The 12,937-nt window shown below is 34.7% G+C and overlaps 1 protein-coding gene across 1 annotated transcript; it reads left to right on the top strand.

The window, feature by feature from the left end:
• The first annotated feature begins 33 nt into the window (after positions 1 to 33).
• mvb12a (multivesicular body subunit 12A) lies at positions 34 to 10,432 on the top strand. The gene is made up of 10 exons (XM_028460210.1): positions 34 to 146; positions 2,417 to 2,506; positions 6,035 to 6,118; positions 6,204 to 6,303; positions 6,375 to 6,504; positions 7,731 to 7,853; positions 7,944 to 8,050; positions 8,134 to 8,192; positions 9,512 to 9,577; positions 9,656 to 10,432. The coding sequence occupies exons 2-10, from the start codon at positions 2,417 to 2,419 to the stop codon at positions 9,740 to 9,742; spliced, it is 846 nt and encodes a 281-aa protein (XP_028316011.1). The 5' UTR covers positions 34 to 146; the 3' UTR covers positions 9,743 to 10,432.
• The last annotated feature ends 2,505 nt before the right edge of the window (positions 10,433 to 12,937 follow it).

Consider the following 12,937-nt stretch of genomic DNA (forward strand, 5'->3'; position numbering starts at 1 on the left):
GTTTGATGGGAGTTGCAGTCATTATGGATTCACTACTTCCTGCTTCTTTTACAAGAAGCTCAACGAAACTTCGGCTGCTCACTGACAAGTCGCTTTTCTTCTCAAAAACATCTTCTTGGACCGTCAAGACTGAACACGCCAACAGAGTAAGTGTTTGTTTGTTGATTTTTATTGACCCCAGTTCACGAACATAGTCATACAATTGAAGGTTATTTTATCCCAGAAACCGCAGTTTTGCCTATGGAGAAGTGTCAGCTCTGTTTGTCTCGTGTATAGCAAACAATACTACAAATTCCTATGTCAGTATCTTTATTTTTTTAAAGGTTTATAATAGTATGTGTCGTTTTTTTATTTTTTATGTATGGTGAAAATGTGTTTTAGCAACCATAAATGTCTTGAATGTCTCCAGGTATGGTGAAATTTTAACAAATTAAAATGATTTAAAAAATAAAAAACATATTACAAATAACAAAAAAAAATAAAGAAAATAAAGGAAAAAAAAGCTTGAAATAGTTGTTGTTTACTTTTTGAGTATTAAAGGTAGAGTAGTTTAAAAAAAAATAAAAATATTAAAAAATAATATATTTCATTTTTATCAATTCACCTTTTTTTTCTTTTTTTTTTTCACTGCTGGCATCTTTAGTTTAGTATTTAAGGTTAGTTATTTGCTTTTGTTTTTTACATCTGATCAGTTTTAAACATTTCATACATGCATCGCTGCCTTAAAAATAGAAGGTTGTAGGTTCATTGTCCCTTAGCCTGCTTTTTGTATGTTCTTAATTTATCCCACCAAAATAATATGTAAATTTTGTGTAATTGTTTCTAAATCATCAATTGACATTAAAGCGTTTCTATGTAGTTGTAATTCAAACTAGATAGATAGATAGATAGATAGATAGATAGATAGATAGATAGCAGTCCAAGCAGTAGTTGCAATGAACTCTGGGTCATGACAATGGGTCATTGTATTGATAACAATATGTTTATCGTATTAGGATGACTTCCTCCATAACAATGGATTGATTCAAAATATCATTACTTACACTGATTGAATTCCCAATTGTTCCCAGTTGTTGTCACATGGATAAATGCCATTTGTTGTTTCAAGGCAAGCAAGTTTTGGAGTAAAAACATCCAATTGTGTCAATAGCAGTAGGTATTGGATGCTAGAAAATACTACGATGATTACCAGATTATCTTTAAAATTGCCAAAATGTCTAAAAAAAAAATCTTTATCAGGTGTAAATTTGACAAAGGGGATGTTTAAAAGTTCCACTAAGATGATATTAGTTAAGATGTTGGGTATACAATTGCGTCATTCCATATCATTTCAACAAAAGGCCCACGCACCAATTTTTACTCATTGTTCTGTGCACACTGTACATTTTTTGTTTGATCAAATGAATAGTTTTGAACATATGGCTAATTTAGTGAGAGGGGTATGTGTTGTTTTTCGTGGGTCCTTATTTTTCAGCTTCTAATATCTCAGCAGCTACACCACATAGTAAACTTTAATTTGGTTTAGTAATACAGCTACACCTACTCTCTCAGAATATACAAAAAGTCCTGTTATACATCTTATCTGGTGAACATGCCAGCCCCTCAAAATGGTAAATAAAAAAATAAACTTTAGTCTGGGTTTCAGGCTTGAACATGTTTGGGCCTTCAGTAAACAACTTTGCATATGCCTCAGCTCTCTGTAATTTGATCAGTTTTGAGCTGTGTACATAGCCTATTCAAACCAATAATGACTAGTCAGACACATGCATTGGTTCTTTGGATGACAGTCCCTTGAAATTTGAAAAAAATACTATTTCCATTGGCCCGTAACTGTATTATAGCTAAAAGCTGATCAAATAACAGGGAGCTGAGGCATATGCAGAGCAGTTCACTGAAGTCTCAAACATAAAGTCCCAGACACCCTGACAAACTTTTTACAATTTTGAGGGGCTGGCATGTCCACCAGATAGGATGTATAACAGATAATTTAGTATATTCTGAGAGAGTAGGTGCAGCTGTATTACTGTACCAAATTTCAGATTCCTATATGATGTAGTTCCTGAGATTTTGGTAGTTGAAAATGGAAGAAAAATAAAGACGCATGAAAATCGACACATCCCCCCTCACTAAATTGGCCATATCTCAAAAACTATTCATCCAATCAAACTACAAATTTACAGTGTGCCTATTGAATAATCAAGGAACAATGGGTAAGAATTTCTTATTTTTTAACCTGGAGTGCATGTGCCATTTGTTGAAATGACATGGAATGACCCTATTTCATGTTTCTATGAAAAATAGTTATCACAGATTTTACAGTTGTAATGTATGTTGTTTTTTTTTTTCTTCTTCTTCTTTATCTTTCCAGTAGAGAGGTGTGGAATTAAACTTGTTTTCTTTCTTTCTTCCTTCTCAGATGTCGTTAATGGAGCGTGGGGCGGTCCGCCCAGTGACTGCAGTGGCCTGGACCTCCAACACAAGCACCTGCCCCAAGGATTTTACACTGGTAGGAACAGACAGATTGTTTTTTCCTCATCTCTCCATAACTGTTGAAGACCTGACTTACAAACTTTAGCTTTACAAATCAACATGTTATTACTTTTTTTAATGTGCAAACTCAAATAATGAGCTCATGACAAACTTGCCAAGAACTCAGTGCAGTATGGAGATTGTGAGTCAGAGGAGAGGTTTTTGCTAACCCTCAATCATCCATAAAGACACGAGAAAAAGAAGGTCATGGTTATGCATTTGTGGAAATTCCTGCTAATGGAGCAAATATTGTAAGAACTACACCTAACAGTTGTGTTTTTTCAATAAGTCATTTTAAAAAGCTTTTCTCCAACTATCTTTTCTAATGGAACCAATTTTGGGGAAATTGATAGAAACCCTGAAGTACACAGACTCGGTAGTTTTCTTCTGTTTCCCTTTATGAAGCTGAAGGCAGCACTTTGAAGCCATGCCTGATTGTAAACGTGTAAAAATGATGACTCTCTTTGTGTGACATACTGTAGAAATGAGTAAAACCTGCTCAGTGAGTATGAGGTCACATACCGGGGCCACAAAACAAAGTAATACTTTCAGCTTCAGGTGTATATAATATCTGTAGAACATTGTTGGGTAATATCGTTTGTTAGTAAATATCAGAGGTGAACAAAGGTATTCACGTTACTGAAATTGAGTTGCTTTTAATGGGTACTTGTACTTTTTTTGAGTGTATTTCTAAATCAGTAATTTTACTTTTACTTAAATATGTAGAATTTTCTACTATTAAATATGTCTTAAATACCTAAAACAAAAATTTGGGTGTTAAGAAACATGTCCTTAGCTGTCATGCCAGATTTTTTTTTGGGACTACATAGTTATATATACATTACCGGCCTGGCCAACCTATAGTACCTATTTTCCACCGGTTGGGTGAGTATAAGCCTATTTACAGCAGAGGAGTCCCTGAATGAGGCCATCTCTGGGAACAAACATCCATCAAACAGATTAATGTTACGCTACCCGTGAAGTTTACAACTAACAAACAACTGCTTAAATAGCGTCACTCATGAACGCATCACTCATGAACGCATCACACATGTAACGCTGACGATATACATGGGCCCCCATGTATACGTGAGCTGTTTACTGTATGAAAGGGAACCGAGGAAAGATTTATTACCAAAGATAAACATGGAGGGATTAAAGTAACTAGTAACTTTTACTTTGCGTACTATTTAATTGAGCTACTTTTTACTTGTACTTGAGTATTTTATGTATGACTTACTTGTACTTGTACTTGAGTACAATTTCAATCAAGTAACAGTACTTCTACTTGAGTAGAATACATCAGTACTCTTTACACCTCTGGTTATTAGTTATATTGACTTGTTTCATGTCTTTCTGTGCACTGAATATGATGAGATCGTAAACATCTCGCTCGAGTACCTCCCTCTTTGCACGTTGATGCTATTGTTCAACGATTCAAAATAATTGATTATTTATGGGACATGGAGGCGTGTCAGTGTCGCCATTAAGACCATCACTCATGAGTAAAAAGATCATTAATGCATTTATTCTGCTGCCCTTTGCTCCAGGTGCTGCTGAGAAAGGATGTGGCATTATTTATGCGATTATTAATTGTAAGTAAAGTAGTAATTAGTTATAGGCCGATACATCGGCTGACCGAGATTATTGGTCGATTTTTGTGTTTTTTCAGTCGATATGGGTTGTTGCTGCATTCGTTTTGTTCTACATCAGCTGTTTTTAATATTTGTTAAATATGTTTTACTTGTTGTCGTTTTACCTCACCTTTGTTAATTTCAATAAATGTTCTTTTTTTCAAAAATTGAGACTTGTACCATTTGTTATCATCATTGTGTAATTTTTATGATGTAAATTGAGGGAGCAAAAGTAGTATCGGCTCCAAATATCAGCTTAAGAAAATCGGTATCGATCAACAGCTAAGGCTGATGGGAAAAAAATTGGTATCGGCATCAGCCCTAGAAAATCCATATCAGACAATCCCTAGTAATAATAAAGAAGCCTTTGGCCATAAACCGTCTGTTGAAGTGAAACAGTTCTTTGCTACAGTAGAAGACAGACTTACAGTCTTAAAAAAATGGTTTGAACTAAACAAACTTTCAATAAATCTGAGTAAAACAAAATGCATATTTTTTTGGAAATAGAAAAATCAGTGATCATTACAACTTTGAAAATTAATGATACAGAAATTGAACAAGTTTCTGCAAATACATTTTTTGGAGTTACCATTGATGGAAAATTTGAATGGAAATCACATATAAGTATATTAACAACAAAATTAGATAAAAACATTGCTGTAATTGGTAAAATAAAAACTGTACTTGACCAAAAAATCTCTTCTATTACTATAAAACTCCCTCATTCTTCCTTACCTAAATTATGGCTTGGAAATATGGGGAAACAACTACAAATCCAGGGCGCACGGTGGTTTAGTGGTTAGCACGTCCGCCTCACAGCAAGAAGGTTGATTGGAGTCTCTAAATTGCCCATAGGAGTGAATGAGAGAGTGAATGGCTGTCTGTGTCTGTGTTGCCCTGTGATGGACTGGCGCCCTGTCCAGGGTGTACCCCCGCCAAGCGCCCTATGAGAGCCGGAAATTGGCACCGGCAGACCCCCGCGACCCTGTTAAACGGGAATAAGCGGGTATGAAAATGGATGGATGGAACTACAAATCCTGTACTCATCTTATTTTCCAACTCCAAAAAAAGGCAATAAGAATTATCACTAAAGCAGATTTCAATGCACCAACAAACCCAAAATCCATGATCTTGTTGACCTTAACACATTGGTATTGGTGTACAAGGCACATAATAATCTTCTCTCTCGTCACAACCAGGAGCGTTTTGAACACGGGAAAAGTCAGTATAACCTCCCAGGAACTGGCATTTTCAAAAAAGTAAAAGCTGGAACAAATTTTAAAAAAGTCGATGTATTTCTGTAAGAGGTGTTAATCTGTGGAACGACTTAGATCAATCGGAGATCAAATAAAACAGTCCGGAACAGTAACAGCTTTCAAAAAGATGTATAAATTTACTATAATTAAAAAATATATATGCTCAGGATGAATAAAGTAAGTAACTAATGAAAAGCCTTTAAATAGATCCATAATGGATGAAATGAATTAAATGTCATGATTTAATTTAAAAATAAAAATAACATAAAACAAAATGAAATTTATGTTAAAATAACAATTCTAAATACATGTGTATTTCTCTTCTGTTGGACACTTGAAATTGTTTATTATAAATCTTTGTGTTTTTTGTCTCATGGAAGTCTGTAAACAGGGTTAGACATAATAAGTATTAACTTCAGCCTAAACCCTTTGGGTCGTGCTGTACACGAAATAATGGAAATGTTTAATGTTTAATGGAATGAAATGACCGAATAAACTACTACTAAAGTAGAAATTGTGGCTTAAGAATTTGCTTTGATAAGTCAGTGAATTTAATCACATAAATATGTAAAGTGAATAGTATTATCATATGTGGAATTTTCTACTTTTCTACAGATCAGCATCACAGAGGACGGAGCGACGGCAAACTTCACACGCAGCTTTGCGATGAGATCAGGATATTACTTGTGTTACAGCAAGGTAGTAGGCACCAAATATTCTGCAATAGTTTCCTGTTTCACATTCCTGTTGTTTGAAAGTGAACCGCGTTATTCTCTGCATGCAGGATCTCACAGGTGGATCGGTGGTGTCTGATATTCAGGTGATCTCAGACAAGGATTCAATACCTCATGGTTACTGCTACATCGCTGAACACCTGGAACCCAGTGAGTAGTGCAATCATGCCCCGACAGGTACTTTGCTGTCTGATTGACATGTGTTGTACATCTGTGTGCAGAGGCCACGGTTTCAAAGAAGAAACGTGTGTGCGTGAGCATTGTTCCAGTGGGCAGCGTGGACACGGCTGTGCTGGATGTCAAACTAACAGCTAAGAGCAAAATGATGCTGCAGCATTACACATATGTGGGGTTAGTTACATACTCGGATAGCAAGCCATTTAATTATCTTCATTACTCACTATGATACGGGTAGCGTTTAGCTGTTTGATGGATGTTTGTTACCAGAGATGGCCTTGTTCAAGGACTGCTCTGCTGTAAATAGGCTTATATTCACCCAATCGGTGGAAAAAGGCAAACAGAGACGGATAATCTTATATTAAACCAGTAATTCACAAGTTGTTGTTTTTTTTTTTTTTTTTCCTGTGCAAAACCAGTCAAAAAGGTAATGAAAAGCTCAAATGGATTGACTTTTTTTCTTCAAAACACATACAGATAACATGAAATGTGCCATCATGTTTACTGACTTTTATTAAGAAATACCTCCCAACACTTACTTTAGGCTTCATCCACCTGACAAATAAATGTATTTTTTTAATATATTTTAAATAAATCTGGACTTATCAGTGGCTTTTAAATACAAGCAAAGATGTTTTTTTTCTTTTTCTTTTTGCAAGATTTTAGTTTAGTTTTAGCAAATTTGTCAGAGCTTGAGATGTTTTCATGTTGTTCTTTGACAGAGTTGCAGACACCTTGTTTTTGTCAAATGTATTTGAAATTAAAACTAAGCTTAAAGTTGAGAATGCTCTATAAAACTGTTCAACTTTGTCATGGTTTTTAATATTGATTCTCCCAAAAGTCTTGGTCTCAGATAATGTGGTCCTGAGTACAACAATACTGGCAGTTCTAAAGATAACGCACAAACGCAAACCTTTCTGACAAATAGCAGGAAGTGGATTTCACACCCACTTTGTCTTATTTTAAAAATCCTTTACATTAAAACCTACCCAGATGTTTACTTTAATGAATTTTCCTTCACGATCAATAAAGTACTGCCCTTTGTAATCTTTAGGTATACATCTTTCCACCTGCACTCATTTCATGAAGAAAAAAGACATTTTCACGAATAAATGAAAGAAATGTGCTTGTTCTGATTCAAAATTAAATTAGGAAAAACAAACTACAACTGCTTTGGTATTATTCTTGATTTATTTATCTTATTGAACAGTCTATCCACTGCTGTGCCAATCAAGTATTTATAGTGCTTGTGCTTTTTTTTTTTTTTTTTTTTTACAATGCTTTTTTGACTAAGAATGTAATGCACTATACACTACTTTTTGAATCCTATTTTTGAGAATAAATACATAAATGAAGTATTAATAATTCCTGATGTTTGTATTGTTTTGTTTTTTTTTCAGAGACATCAATGGATATGTGCTGTGGTGCAGGAAAGGCCTGTTCACCAGCCCTGTACCTATAGTCAAACCTCGCAGTGTTAGCCTCTCTGTGGAGCATCCTGCTTGTTTGCCTCTCAGACCCATGTATGACATATAAAGAACCGATAAAATAGTATCTGCCTGTATGTAGCACAGAGGCTTCACTCCTGCTTTATATTTTCTGGTTTCCTCTAGCAACCCTCCTTCACGCACTCAGCACAAAGTGAGTCAGAGACGCAGCAGCCTTCACAGCAAGGACAACTTGGACAAACCTGCTGACAGCAGCATTCAGGGAATAACAGGTACTCCAAGTATAATCTGGAACTCACAAAATCACCATATTTCCTGTTAGTGACCTCATGAACGCTTGTTTTACTCACTGTAGCTCTGGACGGAGTTCCTTTCAGCCTTCATCCAAAATATGACACAAAGACAAATGGGATGGTATGTATGTGTTGCACCTCACAGTGGTCCTCATTTATCAGCGTTGCATGAAAACGGGTGCAAATTTGAGTGCACATTTGGTCGTAGGGCCAGGGTTGTGGTGAATTACATTGTGGTTCAATTACAGTTACGTCTTCAATTATCCATTGTTAATTACAACTCAGTTACAATTAAAGGCAGGGTAGGTGATTTTCAAAAGCTAGCATGATTTTGAATGCAGCTTCCCCGACTGCTCCACCTTTACCCCCCTCGCCCCTCCCCCCTGTGCTTCGTCTCACTCACATGCACGAGCACCGCTGCTCCAGAAGCCGACCTCAGCTCATGGCTTGTACTGTGTAGAAACTACATTGTCTCATGTCTCATTCAGCAGTAATAAACACTAAACTTACACTTAATCATTATATATGTTAGAAAACGTAACTAAAAACTCTGATTTAGGTCCATCAGCGGTGACGGGCTTTGAGTGTGGGTTTGTGCACGCAAGGAGTCGAGAATGAGCAGGGAGACAGGGAGACATGATTGGTTAAAAACAACCGAACCGTCTTTTTTCATTGGTCAAAGTTTTTACAGGTTTACAGCTGCTACAGATGACAGATTTTCTTTGTTCCTTTTTCAGACCACATAAAATCTTAATTTCTGTCAGGACATAAAGACAATTTCAACCAAAAACTTAAAAAGTGTATCTGGAGAAAATCACCTACCCTGCCTTTAAGGTGACCTGCATTTTTTACAATTACAATTATTGTTTTTCCCCTAAAACTCAATTCCAATTATGTTCTCAATTACTAAGTTTAAATTCAATTACTCACAATTACAGAGCATTTAATAAATAATCCCATAAAATGTAACCTTCCTCTTGTGTTAGCTCTATGATAACAGGTCAGTTTGACCCATGTCTCAAATCAGCTGTAAAATACACTAAAACATATTATCTATCATCCAATTTGTTTCTCATCTCTTGGTTACTTTGCCTGGCTTCCTTATCCATGAATATATTGGTATTAATATTTTTGGTGTGAGCTTTTTTTTGTCAGTATACCAGTAGATTTCAATTTTTTTATGATCCTCAAAAGAACTAACAGGTAAAGGGAAAACTTGATATGAAACAATTTTAGCAATTACGTATGTGTAAGCCATAGAACTGTAACATGTTTCCCCAGCTTTGAGTTTAATTAAATTGTAATTGACAGTTTTTTATAAAAACTGAATTGAGTCATTTTACTGATCACCAATTTATTTATTTTTTTGTTGGCTTTTTTAGTATGAACTGTATTGTGCATGCTTTGTATTGTATTTATTTCTTTCCCTGTGTCTTTCAGAGTCCTCAGCTAAACTCGCAGATAAACAACATTCGCATAAAATCTCTCCAAGATATAGAAAATGAGGTTTGTCCCATTTCTGTGTTTGATAAAACTACAGGTTAAGGTTCTGCCTAAATACACTGAATCGTTTTCATTTGACAGTATAGCTACACGTTTGCTGTGGAGGAATCGGCCGCGAAAAGGACCAGACCATCAATCGCAAAAGACGATGCCTCAGCAACTCAGTGACTTTTGGGAAATCAAAAACATGATAATTCTGTTACTATGAAATCTGTCTGGATCAGGTTGAAGAATGGCTATATCTGCCTTACGAGTTATATTCTAGGAAACTTTTAAAAAACTTTAAGCGTTGGTTATGTAGCATATTGATGAGCACTACTACTGTACAAAACACTGATAGTCAGAGCTAATCCGCTATGAGCAGTTAATACAGATTTTTACACATTCTGCAGCTTTATCTGCCAAAGAAAGCCATCTTTAATTGTCCATCTAATAACTTAGAGATTCTAAGGTGAATCTATTGAGTGTTTCTTTGCTTTGGGGCATCTGCAGCATTGCTTTTAATTCACTTGCTGGGTTTTTATATTTAAATAATATATGTGCAAAATGTTAAACCATACTTCACTTATTAAGACGTGTTCATCTCGCTGCGTTGTATTTGATGTTTGACTGTCACACATGATGCGATGTGTTTGATCACTTGTTGGTAAGAAAAATGCAGGACAATTGAAAATGTATATATTATGAGGTGATGGGACAACACTTTATTTGCTCTGTTACTCTTTCAGAATTATGGATACATTTTCTTTTTTATTTGAATGTATATTTGATAAGAAAAGACCAAAAATTTTTTTTTTTTTTTTTAATCGCCTTCATAAAAATTGTTTACTGCATGGAAGAATAAATATCTTAAAGTTTGTGAGAAAATTGTTTCCAAATCCACTTTCAATATTTTTTTTTCAGAAAAAATAACTTCAAGTTTGTTTTTATCTAATATTTATATTCAAGTGTGTTTCAATGTTAATATTGTTGGATAAAAGTTTTCATCATAGTTTTTGTTGACAATATCTAGACTATGACTAATTAAAGAAAATACATGTGAATGAAAAGTAAAACCATAATATATTAGTATTTTTGTCGAAACTATAACAATAATCCAATCACAGCTAAGTTTTTTTGTTTTTTTTTTGGGGAAGGTATCCAATTAAAACTACTTTTAATACATAGAAGGCAAGAATACCCTTAATACCATCCCATATCAGCTTGATAAATGTTAATTTAAGCTTAAAAAAATGCATATACTCTTGTGCATTATATTTTAGTGCCGCCTACATCTGTAACAGATTTAGACAACCAAAAACCTAATGTCATTTAGTTGACTAAAACAAGGCCATAACTGAAATAGTCCTGATTACTAAAACTAAGTTGCATTTTATTCAGCAGACTATGACAAAAACTAAATCAAAATCTGTCAAGTCTAACACGGGCGTGTCCACACCGAAATAGGATTTTTATTAGTGTACCATAGCTTACTGGCACACAGAAATGGGCAATTTGGCAGCTTTAATTCAACTTTATTTTTTATAGCTTCTGAGATTATGTACTCTACATATCTTTTTCTGCCACATCTAGACAGATTAATGCACTACAATAGTTAAGATAGGACCTGCTTGCATTTGTGCTAACTTGTGTTACTTGATGAAACTGGTAGTTATCGTCACAGCTAGCCTACTGTGGAAAATTCACATTAACATCCTAAAATTGTGAGAAGCTTTTACTTTAGCAACTGAACTTTAAAACTACATTTTTATTGTCTGGGCTCAAATTGCATTTTCCCCAATGAAACAATATCAGGAGCTAATGGCTATTTGTCTATCAACGCTGACCCTGACAACACAGACTAAATGATGGACTCAATGTTGCATATGTTCTTCCTCCTTTTGCACTCACCATGTTCATCTTCTTGTTATTGTGTTTTATACATATTTTAAATGTATTATGCATGTGGTAACAATTTCACAGGGCCAGAGACGAGCTAAAAAGTAAATTAATTGGATTTTATCATGAGAGTGCAGGTATTACGACAATGTTGTGTTAAAACTTTTTAAAAGAAAAGAACAGAAACAACAAAAGACCATTTAAAACAGTGGTTTTTTACAAATTTTGTTGACGTTTCATGATGAGGTCAGGAGAATCACTGTCCTCTATGGCGTAGAAACAAGAAATAAAGTTAAGAATTAAGTAAAAACACTTCTACGCATACTTTTACGTGACTTCACATCCCACAATGCAGTGCATGGAAAATTCAACAAACTGAGTATTTACACTGGAGATGTAAACAAACTTTCAAGTGGCAATTTCGACCATTTTGCATTTATTTTTGGAGTAAACGATGTTCAATTCATTGATCTGTTAGGCATACACTATGATTTCATTCTGATCCGCATTATTTACAGAAAGCAGGAATATTTTTTACTTCTTGTTCTACATCACCTGTTTTTAATATTTGTTAAATATGGTTTTATATTGAGACTCGTACCATTTGTTATCGTCATTGTGTAATTTTTATGATGTAAATTGAGGGAGCAAAAGTAGTATTGACTCCAAATATCACCTCAAGAAAATCGGCAGTCTATATCGGTCATCGGCTAAGGCTGATGGGAAAAAAAAAAAAATCAATTTTGGTCTATCGTTAAGCCCCAGAATCTCTTCCCTGGTACATACAAAAATATGATCTTAAGAACTTGATAAAATAAAATTTTCCCCAAGTTTGTGTGTAATTGAATTGTAATTGAATTTTCACTTCAATCACAAAGTCAATTCGCTGAACTCAATTACAAATACATTGCAAAAAGTATTTTAAATCACAACTAATTTATACAGTATTTACTAATCTATATTTACTCCCTTATTGTAATATTTAATTCATTTCAATGATAATTGACCGCAGGCCTGATGTCAGCCCAGTCATCATTATAGTAGTAATAATAATAATGTATATACATATATATATAATTATTATTATTATTATTTTCTAATTGATGTCTGTCCCACAGTCGTATATTTGCACTATTATCCTACGTTGGTATTTATATTGTTCTTACTGTGTGCTATTCTATTGTTGCTGCAACGTGTGAATTTCACCTCTGGGGGATCAATGAAGCTATTCTATTCTATTCTATTCTATTCTATTCTAATAACAATAATTGTAAAAATCCATCAACCTCTTCCTTTCCCAGTTTCACCACCTACTGGTTTGTCCTTGTATCCTGATCCACTAACTCCATCCTATCTGCATGTCTGTAGGTCGGTAGTAAGTATACAGATCTTTTATTGTCGGCGTCTGTTTTCCGGAAACCAGCTCTGATTCTTACCAGCTGTTTCCCGCCTCATGCGGATCAGCTGCGCGCACACACACTCGTA

Source organism: Gouania willdenowi, chromosome 1 (genome assembly GCF_900634775.1).
Source record: "Gouania willdenowi chromosome 1, fGouWil2.1, whole genome shotgun sequence".
Classification (NCBI taxonomy): domain Eukaryota; kingdom Metazoa; phylum Chordata; class Actinopteri; order Blenniiformes; family Gobiesocidae; genus Gouania; species Gouania willdenowi.